General features: G+C 45.7%; 1 protein-coding gene across 1 annotated transcript in view; it reads right to left on the reverse strand.

Annotated features, from left to right (window-relative positions):
* Positions 1–1,109: 1,109 nt before the first annotated feature.
* LOC137527834 (vacuolar fusion protein MON1 homolog B-like) overlaps positions 1,110–20,946 on the reverse strand; it is a 37,113-nt gene continuing 17,276 nt past the window's right edge. Inside the window, exons 3-6 of the mRNA XM_068248791.1 lie at positions 14,146–15,165; positions 8,945–9,743; positions 7,167–7,314; positions 1,110–2,260 (exon numbers count right to left, since the gene is read on the reverse strand). Of these exons, the coding sequence (XP_068104892.1) occupies positions 2,033–2,260; positions 7,167–7,314; positions 8,945–9,743; positions 14,146–15,165 (2,195 nt within the window). The 3' untranslated portion in view covers positions 1,110–2,032. The remainder of the gene's footprint in view (positions 2,261–7,166; positions 7,315–8,944; positions 9,744–14,145; positions 15,166–20,946) is intronic.

Below are 20,946 nucleotides of genomic sequence, written 5' to 3' on the forward strand. Positions count from 1 at the left end.
AACACAAGCAGTAAACAGAGGGTGGGCCGTGACCTCGTCCCGGTCCAGAGATTAAGGATTAGTCCATGTAAAGCTGATATTTCAGTCCTGTGTGGATGCTGGTGAGCTTAATCGACTTCATGTCTTTTTACACCTCCCGAGGCCTCCAGCAGGGACATCTCTATACGGTATCTGACATTATAAAGGATCCGTTCTCAGTTGTCATCTTCCTATCACCGTAGACTGCAGCAAGAGCAGTGAGACTTCTGTCACCAGCATGTAGGACAAAGTAAGAATCCAGGAGAGCTAAGAGACACAGGGAAGGATGGTGGCAATGTGTCTGCATCAGAGGTCCCAGCTCTGCCTACCTGTTACAACTCGCTCTACCTGAGAAACCTCACTTCAGAGAATGCAGGAAGAGAAAAGAGACTCCTCTGTAAGACAAGGGGCAGAGAAGTGGTATTTCTCAGCTGGTGCCCCATATAAGCATGAGAAGCCAACCATTGAAGTATCAGATTGCGGTGTAAAGATGCATGAAGATTAACTGTACTTGCACACACAAAAGTACACTTACCTGTCTGGGCCCAAAGTACATCAGAAAACTAAACTGGACCCCTTACCTCGGATATCTTGTTAACAATCCCCCCTCCTCCCCCATCTGTTCTGTTAGCTTTAAAATGTATTAGCTGTAGGTTCACTATACATCAGCGGATGTGAGCCTGGCTTAAAGTGAACCAGAGACGAAGCACCCTCATGTATTTTACCATATATATCAGTGGGAACATTAGAGAACACACCTACCCTGCTCTCTGTTTCATCCTTCACTGCTCAGCTTGCTTGTTACCAGCCCTGATAAAATCCCCAACTGAGCATTCAGTCTGGCTTTGCTCAGGAATCATTATAGCCGAGTCATTATAGCAGAGCCAGAAGGGGGCAGGCTTGGGCTTGAAAATACATCAGAGAACATAGACTCGGCTATAATGATTCCTGAACCTAGCTAGACTGAATACTCAGTAGGGGTTTTTATCAGGGCTGCTAACAGGCAGGCTGAGCAGTGAAAAATGAAACAGAGAGCATGGTAGGTGTTTTCTCTAATGTTCCCACTGATATATATGGTAAATTACATGAGGGTGCTTTGTCTCTGGTTCACTTTAAGGGGTATAAAGAGATGATTTGCATATTAGGGAGTGATGCATCCTGGGAAACCACAGATGCTCACTTATAGCTGAATTATCTCAAATGCCTGCTGTTTTAGCAAGGCAGGGTTGCCAGGGACGTGCCTTCCGCAGTCATGGTTTTTGCAGCAAGGGAGAGGTGGCTGGGGGCATGTCTTCCGCAGTCATGGCTTCTAAAAGCAGGGGCTGGAGGCATGTATCCCGCAGTCATGACTTCTGCAGTACAGGCAGAGTGGCTTGGGGGGGGGGGGTGTCATGGTTTCTGCAGCAGGTGCAGAGTGGCTGGGGGCGTGTCTTCTGCAATCATGGTTTCTGAAGCAGGGAGTAGTGGCTGGGGGTGTGTCTCTCACTCATGGCCTCTACAGCAGGTGCAGAGTGGCTGGGGGCGTGTCTTCTGCAATCATGGTTTCTGAAGCAGGGAGTAGTGGCTGGGGGCGTGTGTCTCTCACATGCATGGGCTCTACAGCAGAGGCAGAGTGGCTGGGGAGTGTCTTCCGCAGTCAAGGTGGCCGGGAAGGGGGGGGGGGTGTCTTTCACAATCAGGGGTTCTGCAGTGGCATAGCAGTCTATGCCAGTAACTAACAGAACATAATGGAGACCACTATGAGAAGAAGGCCAGATCTCTGGGGCATCCTAAGTAGGAGGCCCAGTTTACTTCTTTGATGCACTGTGAGGAGGTAAACCGATAACTGTATTCCTTTGCATAACTACAGTTATCCATTAAACTGATAAGGTTAATCACTGATCTACTGTGTGCTCTCTGTTCCACTATGGACTAGTCAGAGAGCCGGTGTCAGCAGGCTTTGTACCAAGCGCAGTCGAGGACATTCTGTACTGGCTCTTCTGACCAAAAATGTAAAAATGTCCTCTTCACCCAGCTAGAGTCCAGTGAAGTAGCCATTCTGGGAAGGGTCAGTCCTGTCTGTCCGGCTGGCTTTGCCTCCTTTGCCGGGTAGGGGGGTTGTGGAGTATTTTGGCGGGTATCTGATGAACAGACGGTCTTCCTCCCTCTTGATCCAGCGGAGGAGTTTGGTGATGACGTTGATGGCTCCGACTTTTGTCACTAAAGAGCTGAAAGATGTGTACAGTTCAAACTTGCTGGTGACCTAGAAGGTAGGAAACAGAATGAAACATGCTGAACTTCCTACCAGACATTATTGCACAGCACAAGCTTTTGTGGCCTACATTATCTGCTTTTTACTAAAAATACACCCAATGCGGCTGCTAGAATGGCATTACCCACCGGGGTCCTACCTATTAATCATGGGTACACTAACAAAATTTTGATGGCCCCTCCATCTCTTGCAACTAGCCAACGTACTATCCCCAGTAACCCTGGGCCACACCTTCTTTTAACATTTTAACATTAACATAGTGGCTCTTTAAGGGGGGGAATATGGCACCACTGGTAGGTTCTGGACATTTGGCTCCGCCCACCATGTCTCAACCACACTCACTTGTGGTTGCACAGTGTTTGGTGCATGGCTGGGGTGTGATGGGGAGGCGTGGCTTGGTGTCCCCTTTTCCTGTCTCAAAAAGTTGGGAGGTCTGTGCGTGTATGGGCTGCTTACAGAGGACTAGAGGTGATATGAAGGCCGCCATATTCATTTCTTTAAACAATGCAAGTTGCCTGGCAGTCCTGTTGATCCTCTGCCTTCAATACTTTTAGCTATAGACCCTGAACAAGCATGCAGATGAGATGTTTCTGATTGAAGTCTGATTGCATTTGCCATATACTTGTTTCAGGGTTGTGACTCAGACACTACTGATAACAGAAGATCAACAGGACTGCCAGTCAACTGGTATGGTTTAAAAGGAAGTAAATACGGCAGCCTTCATATCACTCTCACCTCGGGATCTCTTTAAAAGAATCTCAGCAGCAAATATCACAATTTAGAAACAGTGGCAGACGATACCTTTCCCAGTGCATCTTAACCACTTCACAACTGAGGGGTTTTTACCCCTGAAACACCAGAAACATTTTTACCTTTCAGCGCTCCTTCCATTCATTCGTCTATAACTTTATTATTACTTTCGCCACCAATTAGCCACATTAGGCTTTCTTTAGGTGGGACATTATGCCAAGAATTATTTTATTCTAAATGTGTTTTAATGGGAAAATAGGAAAAAATGTAGGAAGAAAATCATTATGTTTCAGGTTTCGGCCATTATAGTTTTTAAATAATGCATGCTACTGTAATTAAAACCCATGAAATTTGCCCATTTGTCCCGGTTATAAAAACGTTTAAATTATGTCCCTATCACAATGTTTGGCACCAATATTTTATTTGGAAATAAAGGTGTCTTTTTTTCAGTTTTGCATCCATCTCTAATTACAAGCCCGTAGTTTATAAAGTAACAGTGTTATACCCTCTTGACATAAATATTTAAAAAGTTCAGTCCCTAAGGTAACTTTTTTTTTTTTTTTTAATTGTAATTTTTTTTTTTTAATTACAAAAAAAAAAAAAATAATTGGGGAGTGTGGGAGGCAATGAGTTAATTTATTGTGTAAAACTAATGTATGGGTACATGAAAAATGCTTTAGGGCGTAGTTTTACTATTTGGCCACAGTGATTTTTTGTTCATGCGACCTGTAAGCGTCTGGAAGTACGCTTGCAGGAAGCACAATGAGGCTGGGAAAATCACAATGATCGCGCTGTTTCTCGTAGAAGCAGCTGATCATTGTGGGGGCTTAGATCAATGTACGGGAACGTTTTTCCCGTTCATTAATCTCCAGGTGAGCAGGCAGCGCCGTGCACGAGCGCAGCGACGAGCGAGCGGGAGCAGACAGCGGCGGGTGGTGCGGATTTCTCCGTCCCTGGTGTTAACAGGGTGGAAAAAGGGACGGAGAAATCCGCACCGCTGGGGGTAAAGTGGTTAATATCCTGGACAATAGTTTACATCTTTATTTTCCTTCAGTTTATCTTGGTTTCAAATAGCTGTATTGATGGAGGATGTATTGATGGAGGATGTACTGATGGAGGATGAGTTAAAGAGACTCTGTACTTAAAAATAAAAAAACTCTCTGGTGGATACTTACCTCAGTAGGGGGAAGCCTCAGGGTCCTAATGAGGCCTCCCCGTCCCCTGTAGCTGCAGGGAATCCAGCGCTGGCTCCCCCGAATACTCCCGGAATCCCCCCCACCCCCTCCGACAAGCCTGACAAGAGAGCATTTATTTACCTTGCCGGGATCCAGTGCAGGCGCAGTAGCGGCTCTTCCTTCAGGCTAGGCGGAAATAGCCGAACCCGATCATATCAGCTCTACTGCGCAGGCGCAAAAGGACTCGCGTCTGCTCAGTAGAGGGAATCAATCGGGTTTGGCTATTTCCGCCTTAACCCAAATAAAGAGCGGCTAGTGCGCCTGCGCTGGATCATGGTAAGTAAATATTCACCTCGCCGCACTTCGAGGTGTCCCGGCAAAGCGACGGAGGGATGGAGGATGACGGGGGAAGCCTCATTAGGATGCAGAGGCTTCCCCCTCCCGAGGTAAATATCTCCCAGAGGTTTTTTGTTTTTTTTTCATTACAGATCCTCTTTAAAGAGAATCTCCGACCAAAAATTTATCCCACTCAGTAGCTGATACCCCCTTTTACATGAGAAATCTATTCCCTTTCACAAACAGACCATCAGGGGGCGCTGTATGGCTGATATTGTGGTGAAACCCCTCCCACAAGAAACTGAGTACTTTACTCCTGGCAGTTTCCTGTCTGTGAACCTTGTTGCATTGTGGGAAATAGCTGTTTACAGCTGTTTCCAATTGCTAAAAAAAGCATGCAGCAGCTACATCACCTGCCAACAGTAAAAATGTCACCATGTAATAAATGACAGAATGTAAATCAGGGATTAAAAGATTTTACAATGGGCAAACACTGACAATCATTTATACATAATTATTGTAAAAATTAAGCACTTTTTTTATTACAATATCTTCACTGGAGTTCCTCTTTAAGTGGGAGTTACTACCCCCCCCCCCCCCCATGCCGTTTTTACACCAAACAGCACTAGCGATTAGCTAATTTGAAGTAAATGTAATACATTTTTTGGCAAGCAATGTTCACAGCACTTTTGCTTTTCTATACTTGTTACACAAGCGCAATCGCTCCAAAAATACTACATGCAGCACTTTTGCGATTTTAATAAAAAACGCTTCTGTCTGGTATGAATAGCCCATAGGATTTCATTGTCTTGGTGCTTTGCAATACACTGGAGAGCACTGGGGACAAGAAAAGCTCTTTAAAGAAGTGCTCTGGATGTGAAACAGCCCTTAGGGCTCAGACACATTAAAGACGCTTTTCTAAACACTTTTTGGCCTCCAGAGCTTTCTGAGAGTTTAAAAAAAAAAAACGCTCCCATTGACTTACATAAAAAGTGTGGTAAAACCGCACGATTTCACTATAAGTCAATGGGAGCATTTTTTAAAAAGCTCTCAGAAAGCTCTGGAAGCCAAAAGGCACTCAGAAAAGCGTTTATAGTGTGTCTGAGCCCTTAGTGCTGAACTACACTGTGAACCCTTTTCGATCTGTCAGCGCTGCATTTGCTGTTCTAAAAGCACACTCCTATTTACTTGTATTAAATCATGGCAAAATTCACACGACTGATTTTTTAAAAATCTCTGTCCAATGTAATCGAACGGGTGTGGTAATGGTGTGCTATCACAACGGATCCCCGGCTGCTGTATCCTTAAATGTAAACATTCCCACCCAGTGCCTGTGCATTGTAAATCACACCTGTTCAGCTGCGGCGACTCCTTGTCTCCTCTGAGCGCTGCCAGGAGCATGTGTGTGATGTCACACATACGTCACGTGGTATGCTCGACAGTGCAGAGCACTGGGTGCAGCTGGACAGGTGAGACTGGAATCTGCGGTGGTGCAAGGCAGACTCCTGCTGAAATCTATCCGGGATTGGTCTGCTTTGTATGGGCAGCCAATCAGGTTCAATCAGAGAGAGATCTTTCTCTTGGTCAATCTGCCCATACATCGCTAGTTCAATGCCATCAACATGTGTTGGCTCTCTGACAGATAAAATTAACCTCTTTTCACCCCTTTCTAACCCTAGCCTTCTCCCAGACACTCAACACTAACCTACCCAATTCCAATGCCTAATACTAACATCTCCTGTCCTCTATCTAACACTAACCTCACCCACTCCGATGTCTAACAGTAACTTTCACCCCCTCATGGACGCCTGACACTAACCTCCATCCCTACCTGATGTCTAAATCTACAGAAACTTCTACCTCTCCCACCCCAACTCTAAGCCTCCAAAGGATCAACATTTTGATACATGAGAAATTGCACCGTGCACCATGCACGGCAGCACATATTGGTGGGCAGCACTAATTGTCATTGCACTGCACAGTTCATGCAAGAGTTCTGTGGTATACTTGTAATTGTGGTGGGAGGGGTTTCCCCACAATATCAGCCATCTAACCCCCCCCCCCTCCAGCCGATCTGTTTGAGAAAGGGTAAAGAAGATTTCTAGTGAGAAAGGGAGTATCAGCTGTTTGAAATTGAGTTCAGTCTTGGGTTAAAGTTGCTCTTCAAAGTGAACTGATAGTTCCCAACCACATCCTAATGATCACTATCCTCCACCTGCTTGATATGTATATAGAGTATCTACTACTGATCTATCTAAAGACACAACATTTATATTGCGCTTTTCTCCAGGTGGACTCAAAAACGCCAGAGCTACAGCCACTAGGCAGTAGCAGCGTTGGAGTGTCTTGCCCAAGGTCTCCTGCTGAATAGGTGCAGCTTACTGAACCGGAAAACCAGAGACTCAAACCCTGGTCTCCCATGTCAGAGGCAGAGCCCTTAACCAGTACATTTTCCATCTACTGATCCTGCCGCTAAACCCTAAGTATACAGCAGTGTACATTACTCAGGCCAGCATGGTCTCCTTCTCAGCCACATGGTATATGAGACTCAAACCTCTGTCCTCTGTCAGAGCCCTTAACCAGTACACTATCCATCTACTGATCCTGCCGCTAAACCCTACAGTGGTGTACATTACCCAGGCCAGCATGGTCTCCTTCTCCGCCACATGGTATATGAGGCGCAGGGGTCTCGTGGTGCTGTGGATGCGGCAGTGGAGATAACGGTAGAGATCAAACAGTCTTTGTCTCTCTTCCTCGCTGGAATACGGCCCATCCGGCTCAGGGCTGAAAAACAGAGGAAGAAGGAAGAAATGGGTCATTCTACCTCCATTGGCTGGGTAATACAGCATATTATGAAAAATGTATAGAGGAACTATAGTGAAAATAATGTAATTATAAAATTGTTTTTTTTTTTCAATATTCTTTTATAAATTGTTTAGTCAGTGTTTGGCCATGTAAAATCTATCCTCACCCTGATTTACATTCTAAAATGTATCACTGGTGGCGGCATCTTTAATCTTGTCAGGTGATCTCTCTGGTAGGTTTGTATACTGAGAGTTCTAAACCCAGTAGAAAATATACCTGGTCTCCCAAAATGCTCTGGGAAGAGAATTCTGCCTAGCTAAAAAGCTGAGGCTGTGACATCACTGGGAGGAGGGTGGGGCTACATACCAATATGCAGCAATACATACATATAGGAAGTGCTTCAGATGCTGAAACCAGGAAATATACCCTAAAAGTAGGTATCCTGAATAATTTACTGGATTCTACTATAGGTCACTACAGGGCCTCTTTAAAGTTCTCTCCAGTCCCAGAAATATGGCTTTAGTTTTCAGTAAGGCAGCATTTACACTTATCCACATGCCACACCCCTATGCACTAATTTGCATTGTGCAATTTTTTTAGTATGTTGCTTGGATTTCCTTGGCTGTTTTGCAATTTGATGCAATTTTTCACATTGTGATTTTTCTGTGCGTACCAGTGAAGTTAATTTACTTAAGACCCTATCTAATTACAGTGGACCTGAACTCTTGCACAAGACAGAAGGAGAACATAGAGAAATACACCCTGTGTGTATTTAGAGAGTTTAGGCTGACTAATTCCCCCATCTGTGACTACTGTATATTCCTGCGTATAAGACTACTTTTTAACCCTTGAAAATCTTCTAGAAAGTTGGGGGTCGTCTTATACGCCGGGTGTCATTGATGCCGGGTGATACGCCCTATCCTGTTACCGCCTCTCAGTTCTCCCTGCTAAGGGGACGCAATCTATTCTTCCATACTGCTCTGATAAACAGGTAGACAAGGAGAGCTGGTCAGTCAGAGTTGACCAATGCAACAAGTCAATTGACTATATACTGTTATATACTGGGTAACACATACAGTACAGCACCAGTATCTGTTCATACACAGCACCAGCACATGATTTTTTAATTTTTATTTTAATTTGTAGTACATTGGAAGAGGGGTAGTCTTATACGGCGAGTATATCCCAAACTCTATATTTTAACTGGAAAAGTTGGGGGGCCGTCTTATACGCCGGAATATACGGTAATCACAAGTGTAACTGACAATGGATTCGGCCTACGCCTGCCCAAGACAATTCAGCACTTCAGATTTCTGCAAATGTGCATTTGGCTCTATGGCTGCATCCAATTCAATCCTTTTACCATGTAAAATAATAAAGCTCATTTAAAGTTAATTGGTTTCCCCCTAAATTGACCCTAGACTATGATACATACACTACACGATACATACAGTACATGGACATAGGACTATGGTAGGGATTAGATCGTGAGTCCTTGAGGGACAGTTAGTGACAAGACAATATACTCTGTACAGCACTGTGGAAGATGTAGGCACTATATAATTACTAAATAATTATCCCCAACTTGAGCCTACATCCTGTGCTTTACCTGGTAAACTGAGGAAGCTGTCGGTAGGGCTCTGGGATGTCCATGGGTTTGTATACAAAGTGTAACAATTCCGGCACACCCACCAGAGACACACTGTAGGAGCGACTCTGCATTGCATTGGACAATGTCTGTAAAGAGTTCTGTGCCTCCATGGCCTCTTGGATCTTTCTCTTACAGCCAGACACAGCATAGAAGGACTCCTTGTCGGTTGACAGCAGCACCAGACAAACCGTGCACTGTGGGTCCAGGTAGGAGATGTAGGCGTAGAAGTAACCATCAGGGTTGAAGCGTGGGAGGCAGATAGGAGTCCAAATCTCACCAGCCTGGAAGGCTGAGGACGCACTGATGAGGTTCAGGAGGAGATGGAGATCAGCTGGATCCAGGCGGCAGTCCTCAATGACTGCCCGTTCCTGCACCACTGTCACCAGCTGGTGATCCGCCACCAGTATGGAGAAGACTAGGTTGGGAGTAATGGCCTTGGTCAGTATGGAGCTCAAGGAGTCCCGGAGAGAGTTGGGTAAGGTCAGGCACCTCACAGCACCCAACAGGAATCCAGGGTCAGTGTCTAACAAGTCCAGAAGGCTGTCTAGGATCTTCTCTGAGCCGGCAAGCAGGCGGCGAAGGTCATAATTCTTTTTCCTTTCAAAGATCCGGGCCACACTGGCCTGCGTCAGCATGCTGATAATCTGGTAGTAAACATATTGGAGCTCCCGTCTCAGCTGCTCCTCCGACTGAGGGCCCCGGGATACGGATACCAGTACCAAGGGCCCCTGCTGCAAGAAGACTACCTTCTGGTTTTCTAGGACAGAAGAAAAAAAAAGTGTTAACCCTCTGGACTCAATATTAGACACATATACTATATGTATTTACTGATATCCCTCCCTCACAAGATTTGTACTCCTCACTGCAGTACAAAGCCAGGGCTGTGGAGTCAGTACAAAAATCATCCGTTTCCAACTCCTCAGTATATGAAACTACTGACTCCGGGTACCCAAAATTGCTCCGACTCCTTGACTCCGACTCCTTAGTCTAATTTTTACAGGCTATGGATTTGGTTCAAAAATCATCCGACTCCTCAGTTTATTGAAACCATCGACTGACTCCAGGTACCTAAAATTGCTCCGACTCCTCCTCCACAGCCCTGTACAAAACTAAGCAGCATCACTCTTGTTCCACTCCTGCCGACCTGGGCCGGTTCTAGTTACAATAAAGTCCCTGGGAAAAATCAACCTGGGGGCCCCCTGACAGAACATTTCCTCAGGACCCCCCAAACCGATGCCGGGACCACCCCAGGTCTCCCCCCAACCTCATTGTGGTCTTTGCAAAGTATCCGGCAGAGTAGTGACTCACCTGTCAGAGCTGACGCACTCCTCCATTAGACCACAGTAAAGTTGGGGGGAGACCTGGGCAGAGCTGGCTTGGGGACCTGAGGCAGTTGCAGAGTTTCATCCAATTTTGATTGAAAAACAATGAAACATGAATTGAGGAGGGGCCTTTTCTTTTTACAGATTTTGGTTTGAGTCAACGTGTTCATTGAAACTGTCTAACCCCCACCCCCCCTATCCAAAATGAACATACTACTCAGATATTATCAAAATCCCCCAAGGGCCCCAGTGGTGCTGTCAAGCATGCACTCCCTCCTGGGATTTTGATGGAGGAAGGTTGCTGTACTATCACTGTAGTACAATACTATTCAGTGCCTTCTGGGACAGTGAAGTATCACTCCCTTCTGCTGGATTACAGCTATTGGCCACTTTTATCCTAGTCACTGTCAACGGTGTGGCTATGGTGTGTGTATGTGTGTGTGTGTGTGGGGGGGGGGGGACAGCATTAAAGGGTTGCAGAATCTGTGTTTCTTGGAGACGACACAGGGTCTGGGGAGGGTCGGGGATGGCCAGACATTCAACCTACTTTATTGACTGCCCTATAAAAAAGGAGGTGTGGCCCAGGGATAAGGGGGCGGAGTCAGATTGAAAGGATGGAGCAAGGGGGAGGCACATAGGCTATGGGGGGGGGGGGGGGGGGGTAAGAAGTTATAGGCTAGGGCTGTCCAATGCCAGTCCTCAAGGGCCATATCCATGCCAGTCTTATGGGTGGACAGAGAAATAAGTTCTGCTTGATGAACCACACCTTTCCTGATTCAGTCCCATCAATTAATTTCTGCTGTTCCAAAAATATGTGAAGACTTTGGAAAGAAATTGAGTATGATGAAATGGAGCCCTAGGAAAGATAGCAGTTTTTGCACACTGCTGATGGTCACCTGGCTTATTTAGTTAGATTTGGTGGGGGCTAGCATCCACCAGGCCCCTAGACTCTCTCCAGGCCCTAAACAGCTGCCTAGATTTGCCTTGTGGATGATCCGGCTCTGACTTTGGCCCTCAAGGACTGGAATTGGACAGCACTAGCGCATCAATATGCCATAAAGGGGTTCTGATTCCATTGCATGCACATATGACTGAAGTGAAAAATCAGCATGACGGCCAAACAAATAGAAATTTACTTTTTTAAAAAAGGGGTCAGAAATGACGAGCTTTATATTTTCTTCAGTACCGGTAATTTTCATCTAAAACACAACTAAACATACTGCCATCTTTATGCTGCCTGCTAATTATTTGCATTAGGCTAGGTTCACTCTTGCCAATGCAAATAATCTGTAAAAGGGACCAATCATGTTGCCAAATCGTATGTTAACCACTTCACCACTGAGGGGTTTTACCCCCTGAGCACCAGAGCAATTTTCACCTTTCAGCGCTCCTTCCATTCATTCATCTATAACTTTATCATTACTTATCACAATGAAATGAACTAGATCTTGTTTTTTCCGCCACCAATTAGGCTTTCTTTAGGTGGGACATTATGCCAAGAATGATTTTATTCTAAATGTGTTTTAATGGGAAAATAGGAAAAAATGTGGGAAAAAAATTATTATTTTTCAGTTTTCGGCCATTATAGTTTTTAAATAATGCATGCTACTGTAATCAAAACCCATGAAATTTATTTGCCCTTTTGTCCCGGTTATAAAACCGTTTAAATTATGTCCCTATCACAATGTTTGGCGACAATATTTTATTTGGAAATAAAGGTGCATTTTTTTCAGTTTTGCATCCATCCCTAATTACAAGCACATAGTTTATAAAGTAACAGTGTTGTACCCTCCTGACATAAATATTTAAAAAGTTCAGTCCCTAAGGTAACTATTTATGTATTTTTTTTTATTGTAATTTTTTTAATTTTATTTTAATTACAAAAAAAAAAAAAATGGGGAGTGTGGGAGGTAATGAGTTAATTTTTTGTGTATAAGTAATTCATTTGTATGTGAAAAATGTTTAGGGTGTAGTTTTACTATTTGGCCACAAGATGGCAACAGTAACTTTTTGTTTAATGCAACCTCCAAGCGTCCTTCCAGACGCTTGGAGGAAGTACTAGGAGGCTGGGTACGTTTTTTTTCACAATGATCACGCTGCTTAGCGGAAAAGCAGCGGATCATTGCGGGGCTTAGATCAACGAACGGGAATGGATTTTCCCGTTCATTGATCTCCGGGCGAGTGGCGCGTTTACCCGCGGGAGTGCGCGCTAGAGCGAGCGGGAGTGCGGAAAGTACGGATTTCTCCGACCCTGGGGGTTAAAGGATGGAAAAAGGGACGGAGAAATTCGTACGGGCGGGGGTAAACTGGTTAAGCATAAGATCTATTTAGACATGTACTGATTAGGGATGGTCGACAAGATGCAAATAATTTCGAGTTGATGCAGCATTATGCAAATCTATGCAGCTTGAAAATCTTGCTGAGGTACGATTCTTTTGGTCCATTTTCAAGCTGCATAAATATTGCTACTGCTCTGCCCTACTTTGTCCCACCCATGGCAGCTGCTCTGCCCCCTCCTTGTCCCACCCCTGCTGATGCTTCTCCTTGTTGCTGCTCTGACCCATCCCTGCTACCCCCCCCCTTCCCCCCCAAACTTTTCCCTACTCTGTTCCAACCTGCTGCTGCTTTGACCCATTCCTGCCCCTTCTCTGTGCTACTTTGTTCCAACCCCTGCTACCACTCTGCCCTACTTTGCACCACCCCTGCCGCTCTGTTTCTGTTCTATCCCACCCCTGGGGATTCTTTGCTCCATGACTTTTCTGGCACACATATTAGATCATTGCCCGGTCACAGATGGGCTCAGAGTGAGCCACCTGCTGCCGTTGAAATTAAATACTATTCCCCCTCTGAGTCGTAGCAATGATTTGCCGGCACCCAAATTACACTGTAAATTCCGTTGGCTGCTATAGCCAAAACATTATGTCTATGGTGGCACCCAGGTTAGACACTATGCGGCTTTGAGCGCGTACCAAAATCACCTGTCTCGTCTTTTCAGTCCCAGCACTACTTTATCCCACCCTTGCTGCTGCTCTGCCCTGTTCCTTCTCTATCCCACCCCTGCTGTTGTTCTGCTGCCAACTGGATTAGCTGCTAGAAAATGTGATTATCTCAACTTCTGCCTATAAGGTACTGCCAACTGGCTTAACAGAATCTTTTTTTCTTTTTGCTCCTAACTAATCACTAAACCTAGGAATGAAGTTGGAGATGCCGTAAGCTTTGTGTAGCCTTTCAGGAAATTCATTAAGCCCTTCACAAGAGCAGGGGAATAACTATTATAGGAAATCCTGTATACTGACTGGAATACCAATGCTGTGGATAATTGTACCTTCCTCTCTCTTCACTCCCGAGTCCCTGGGCACCTATGTGACGTAACAAATACTAGAGGCCTCTAGTGGTCATGTAAGGTACATGCCTACGGCACCCCAGTGTTTGCCCTCTATAGCATGTGACCTCACACAAGTGCCCCGGGAATCAGGAATGAAGAAACAAGAAGGAACAGCCAACGGGAAGAGAAGACACAGGAACCGAGTTCAGAGCAAACGGCCCTACACCTTTACTCCTGAAAGGTTTCCTGCGGCTATTTATCTTCAAGGTCCCTCTTGTTCCTCATAGTTCCCTTTTGCAAATTTCCACTCGCTTGTCAGTAGAATCCTTCCCCAGGAAGTGCCCATTGTCATTCATGAGCAATTTCTTTCACTGGGCATGCCCGGTTCAGAACTCACTCATACCCAATTCAGAATCACTTGTTCACTACCCGGGGGAACTTCTTGGAGGCTGTGGGGAAAACTTCAGGTGTGCTTGAACAATCACACTTTCTGGTTGTAAGTTGTCACATACCTGAGTGGATCGACCGGATTGAGTTATTGCCACTCTGGACAAAACTGACCAGTGCCATCATGACACCCATGGTGGATGACAGAGCCTCCTCATTGCCATAACGAGAGTAGATTGGCTTTCCTGCCTCACTCAGTACAAAGACATGTCTCCGTCTAGTACGCCAGCTCTCTGCTGTGACATCATCTTCACGCAGAACTGGGCTAGTGGGTGGGGATGTCTCAGAGGTGACTCCTCCGACAACAGAAGAGATACCTGAAAAGTCCACAGAATCCTCCCCTGTATTGTCAGTGGAAGCTGAGTCAGAGAGTTCCTTGAGGTCATTGTCCAGTTCTATACCCAAATTACCATGCTCTGAATTCTCGACAATGCCTTCATTAGAATCCACCGTAGAAGATTCTCCAGAGCATTCAACGGAACCGTTGCTTGGCTGCTTCAGGTTATGATCTGTTAAGGCCTCTGAACTCCCTTCTGAGGTAGTCTGTGCAGACTCCAATAGTGAGTATTTATTGTCCACGTTGGCCACTGTCAATGAGCCAATGTGTTCTAAACCTTCATGTGTTTCACTCTGATTCAGTCCCACATTACCATCTATGGTTCCTACCTCAGAAATTAAACCTTCATCTGAAGCAACCTCATAGTGGGGTTTCTTCAAGTCTTCCTCCGTTAAAGTGCATTGCTCTACAGGTTTATTAAATGGCTTCTCTTCAGTAACAGTAAAATTGGTACCAGAGTCTAAAAGTCCTTCAGAAGGGTTTCCTGAATTTGTGGGAACTATGCTACTCTCCATAGAGTAACAGTGATGAGCTTCATCTACACCATCCTGTGATGATGGAGCTGTCCCGTCTTGTGCGTTTACAATGTGCAAATTCTGGTCTTCAACAGGAGCTGGGCTCTGGACCCCACACTGTGCAGCTCCATGGGGTTGGCCATTGGTCATGTCTTTTCTTGATGGGTAGTCAAGGGGAGATGGTAGTATAGGATCACTGTAGCTGACTGGACTCTCTTGGCCATCTTTAAGTACTGTTTGGACAAAAAATATTCAATTTTAAATAAAGTGTCAACAATGTACAGCTTTTTAATTGTAGGCAAAAATGACAATAATAGTATTTCAACCAGGACTGTGGAGTCGGAGTCAAAGCAATTTTTGGATATCTGGAGTTGGAGGTCTCATAAACTGAGTCGTCGGATGATTTTTGTACCGACTCCAAAGCCCTGATTTCAACACTTGTAGACATTTCAAATGGAACCTGAAGTGGGTAGAATATGGACTGTGCCATTTCATTACTTCTTTTTGCAAAATCCTATATGTCAAGCTGTAATGTTTGCTAATGCTCTGCCTCCAACACCTTTACTGATCCAATTTCATGTCTACTGGCTGCATGAGACCATGAGACAATGGTAGCGCCTATATACAGTACATCTTACTTCAAAATGCCTTTGAATGTTAATAATCCAAACATTTGCATGGCTCTTTTCTCCTCTAGGACTCGAAGCGCTCAAGAGCTGCAGCTACAGAGGCCACCCTGCAGTGTTAGAAAGTCTTGCCTTGAACTTCTTATCGAATAGGTACTGACTCAAGCCAGGATTCGAACCCTGGTCTCCCATGCCAAAGGCAGAGCCCCTAACCAGTACACTATCCAGCCACTATGTTGTACGCAAGAAAATAAAACAAGACAAGACTAATATATGTTTCAAAGTATCTGATATATGGGAGATGCTTACACTAACAAGTGAGACTCCATGTAGTTTTCTTTAAAGTGAACCCAAGCTGAGAGAGATATGGAGGCTGCCATATTTATCATATTTTAAACAATACCAGTTACCTGGCAGCCCTGCTGCTCTTCTGGCATCCGTTGTTTCTAAGTCACAACCCTGAAACAAGCATGCAGCTAATCAAGTCAGACTTCAGTCAGAGCACCTGATCTGCTGCATCCTTGATCCGGGTCAATGGCTAAAAGTATTAGACACAGGGTCAGGGTGACAGCTAGGCAACTTGCATTGTTTAAAAACAAATACATGATAGCCTCCATATCACTTTCACCTTGGGTTTTCTTTAAAGCCCACCTACAGTTTTACCATTTTGTGGCCTCTGACCACAGTAATGCCATTGTGGGGCCACTCCACCCAAAATCCCACCTTTATGCTCACCGGAACCCCTGAAATTCCAGAGATGAGGTCACACTGGGGTCTCTTTGGTGGCCTGACCTCTTGCAGTCACTTCTAGGAGCAGGTGTGGCGTTTCACATCCTTCAACCTCTCCCCTTACTGAGGAACTAGACGGGGTGTGTGGCTGTTAGAACCACTGAGCTCCTCGCAGTATACAGGGTAGCGAGGCTAGTGTGTTTTCAATGGATGAAGCAGTGGGTCTGTAGTTGTGTTAATAGAACTGGGGTTTCTGGAATGTGGTGCCTGGCGTGGTAGTATGGAAAGAAGTCAGAGCAATAGCAGTGGTAAATAAATAGGAGCACCACACTTTAATATTAAACCTTAAAGCACACTTGACTCGCGACAAAGCCACCTAAAGTAAGCACAGAGGTATGTTCCTGCTGGATCCAAATACCTCTGTGCACTCCTCTCCTCATTGCTCCTGATCTCCGTAATCACTAGTTGAAAAACTGGACTTTTGGCCAAAGACAAATTTTCAGACAGGAAGAGGCGGGCTTTGTGGCACTCTTCCTTCCTTTCACTCACTCATTCCTTCCTCTTCACTGCCCCTTAAGGGGAGTGAATGGGGCAGGGAAGAAGAGGGAAAGGGAGGGTGTTAGGAAGGAACATCACAGCTAGCCTGCCTCTTCCTGTCTAAATATTTGACTTTAACCAAAAGTCAAATTTTTCAAGGAATGATTATGAGAGCAAGGAGAGGAATGGGCAACGCACAGAAGTAGGTGGATCCAGGATGAACATACTCTGTGCCTTGGGTAGATTTGCCTCGAGTCATGTATGCTCTATTTTTGCGTAAGGTACACTTAAAGGAGTTATCCAGGCTAAATACAGAAAATAAACGCTACTTACCGGGGGCTTCCTCCAGCCCCAAGCACCCAGGACCTCCCTCGCCACACCTCTGCGCGCAGCCGTTTGCCGGAGCTCTGTCCCGGTCCCCGGCGATGACAATCACCGCCACGTGGGCCGGAGTGGACTGCGCAGGAGCAATAGTTCTGAGCCTGCGCAGTTCGTTCTGCGCCTGCGCAGTCCGTTCCGGCCCACGTGGCGGTGATTGACAGCGCCGATCGCGCAGGCGTAGTACAGAGCGACCTGGAGGTCGCTCTGACGTCATCGCCGGGGACCGGGACGGAGCTCCGGCGAACGGCTGCGCACAGAGGTGCAGCGAGGGAGGTCCTGGGAGCTTGGGGCTGGAGGAAGCCCCTGGTAAGTAGCGTTTATTTTCTGTATTTAGCCCAGATAACTCCTTTAAAGCGGAATATAACCCTGCATTTCAACTTTGCTCTAAAACATTATTTACAGCATATTATATGCAAGCAGCATTTTTTTTTTTACTAGACCAGCATTGGAAGGGTTACACACAGAGCTTTGAAGTTCTGTGGATAGAAATGCAGACGCACCCGAAGTTTAGATAGATACATTTAAGTAAACACAATGTAACAAGTGTGGAATGTGACACACACTCTGACTGTGCAGGAGCTGGAGGACAGCCAGAGAGTGTGTAACATTCACCACTTGTTACATTGTGTTTACTTAAATGTATCTATCTAAACTTCGGATGCGTCTGCATTCCTATGCACGGAACTTTAAAGCTCTGTGTGTAACCCTTCCAATGCTGGTCTAGTTAAAAAAAAAAATGCTGCTTGCATATAATATGCTGTAAATAATGTTTTAGAGCAAAGTTGAAATGCAGGGTTATATTCCGCTTTAAAGGACATCCAAGGTGAAAATGCAATGGATGAGAAAAACAATTGTATCTACCCTCCTTCTCCTAAATTGGCTTATTTAGATATCCCACGGTTTTATTTTAGATTTGAATCTAGTTTTTAAGTTTTTACTGTTGTAGGCGTCATGGTCTCTGCTCAATGACACCTTCACTGAAGTATGCCAGCGCTAAAATCTATGAATTAGTGATACATTTGATCTCTTTCCTGCTCTCAGAAACCATTTATTGACAAGAAAGCATTTTTTGACTGTAATTACTTAATCAGTGAGGGTTATGCTATAGTCTGACCCAGTCCAACCCGGACAGAAACTGTCACTTGCATACCTTATGTTTTAGTTATTTGTGTGCTTGGCACTATACATACACAATTCTATCTCATCATGTCACCTCGGCTGTCCTTTAAAATCTGTGTATTCCCCTGCCCAACATAACTCAGAGATACGCATGAGGGGTTAGTGCTAAATAAAATGGCTGTTTTGTTTGCAATGAAGTTAATGGTGCAATCCTTTCATTTTCAGTTCCTCCTAGCCTGTCTGCCAGGCCACACTTCTGGGGGTTTCTTCATCTATGAAATATTGCAGGAAGTGTTTGTGGTTAGGCATCTGGTTCATTACTTACGGGATTAACGGCAGGAAAATGTGTAATAATGCACAATTCTACGCAGACGTAAAACTTTCCAGACCACTTAAATACCAGCGGTCTCTGCACTCTTAAAGAAAACCTGTCATTAAGAAAATGTCCCTTGGGGGGTACTTACCTCATGAGGGGAAAGCCTCTGGATACTAACGAGGCTTCCCCCGTTCTTCTTTGTCCCTCCGTTGTCCAGGTGCAGCCCCCCGAAGTGCGGCGATGTAAATATTTACCTTCCTGGGGTTCAGCGCAGGCGTACTAGCGGATCTCCCTTGTTTTTTATAGTACAGGTTTTCTTTAAGGACCAGAGACCGCTGGTACAAGAAACGGCGGAATACCGACGAATCGCTGCCCATGCCCACCACAATCGCCGTCCACGAAGGGAACCTCAGCCACCCACTTTGCCATCTCTATGTGAGCCAGTCAGGAGCCGCTTTCATTTGCTCCTTTCTCTGCCTATCAATGTAAGCCAATGGGAGCTGCTTACGTTGATAGACAGGGTTAGGAGCCAATGAAATCGGCCCCTGACCGGCTCACAGGGCTCTGCCGTCATAGAGACGGTGGGGAGACAGCAGCGAGATCGCCAGGAGCGACGAAAGCAGCGAGAAGGCGTGGCGTCGGTGTATTGAAATCTACGCCCTGGCAGCCAGATAGCCATCAAAACAGGGGGTAGATATCAATTAGTGCGGCCCTTAAGTAGTTAAACTAGAGTTGGTCAACAAAATACAGCTGCTGGATTTGGTTGGTCCAGTTTCAAGATGCATACATTTGTATAAAATTAGCATTACCTCAGAATTAGTTGCAGGAGAGGCACTCCTGCAAAACTCCCCTTTTCCGCGCCTCTCAGCTCTGTGATAAGAAGCAGAGGCGCGAGTTGCAGCATAGTGACCCTGGGGGCGTGGCCATTTAAAAAAAAAAAAAAACTTAATGAAGGGAAATCTCGGGACAGGAGTGTCGGTTAGAGACGCTACCTGATCCATCTAGCCAACTGCATCAGGTCGTAGGTTTTAGTTTTGAATGACAACTGAAGCAAGAGGCATATGGAGGCTGCCATACTTATTTCCTTTTAAGCAATACCAGTTGCCTGGCTGTCCTGCTGATCCTCAGCCTTTATTACCTTTAGCTATAGACCCTGAACAAGTATGCAGCAGATCAGGTGTTTCTCACATTATTGTCACATCTAACAAGATTAGCTGCATGCTTGTTTTTGGTGTTATTTAGACACTACTATAGCCAAATAGATCAGCAGGCCAGCCAGGCAACTGGTATTGTTTAACCTCCTTGGCGGTAATCCCGAGCTAGGGTCAGGGTGGAAAACTGCAGCTAAGAGTGGTAATCCCGACCTATGCTCGGGGTAGCCGCCGGAGGCTGTGTGCAGAGTATAGAGCACAGCGTGCGTTTCTACATACCTCCGGGGGATCCCGACGTCGGCTGCCATTCTTCCTCTCCTCTGGGGCTCTGCTTCCTCCTGGTGAGATCGCTGGCTGTCGTCATGACGACAGCCAGCAATTTCACTTTAGAGTTGCAGCGCCACCCAGAGGATGGAGGCATAACTGCAGCGCTGGAGCCAGGGAGGTGAGTGATTGTAGAACTGCTGTAGATCTCCCTGGCAGCATGATTTTTTCCAGGTTTTAGGGTCCAAAAAAATTCTGGATTTTAAGGTCTAAAAGCGGTGCAAAGAATCATGATGCCAAGGGGGTTAAAAGGCCTCCATATTCTTCTCACTTCTGTTGTCCTTTAAATTATTTACCCGGCTCAGTTTCCCTCTAAAGTGCAGCTCAGCATGAAATCTATTGAAAGTCTGTGTGCACTGCCTGCTGGATCCCTCCATCTATGTCTCTCGCCATCCACCCACTCAGGGCAGTGCAGAGTGTAGGGACAGCTGAGCTTCTCTCACCTGTCCCTTTCTCCTGTGTCTTTTCCCGCCGGGGGCTTCTTCCTATCTCTTCACTGCCGGGGACGGGGAGCTGTGTATCAACTAATTGCTTAGAGGCCAAGCACTAAGAGTACCATGGCACATATGTGAGCACTAGAGGCCTTTTTAAGTCAGGTGATACACAGCTCACCAGGAGTGAAAAGAAAAGAAGAAGCTCGGAGGTGGAGAGAAGACGCTGGAGGAAGCAAGTGACAGTGGACAGGTGAGAGTAGACTCCGCTGTGTCGGTTGTGCCGAAATCGAACACAGTTAGCGCCGCCCTCCCAACCCGCTGCTGACCCAGTAATCTGGTGCAACCGAACAATTTGATTAATTTCTGTGTGAAATGGCTTGATCGCACTAGAAATCGT

The sequence above is a fragment of the Hyperolius riggenbachi genome, chromosome 8, assembly GCF_040937935.1.
Source record: "Hyperolius riggenbachi isolate aHypRig1 chromosome 8, aHypRig1.pri, whole genome shotgun sequence".
Lineage (NCBI taxonomy): Eukaryota > Metazoa > Chordata > Amphibia > Anura > Hyperoliidae > Hyperolius > Hyperolius riggenbachi.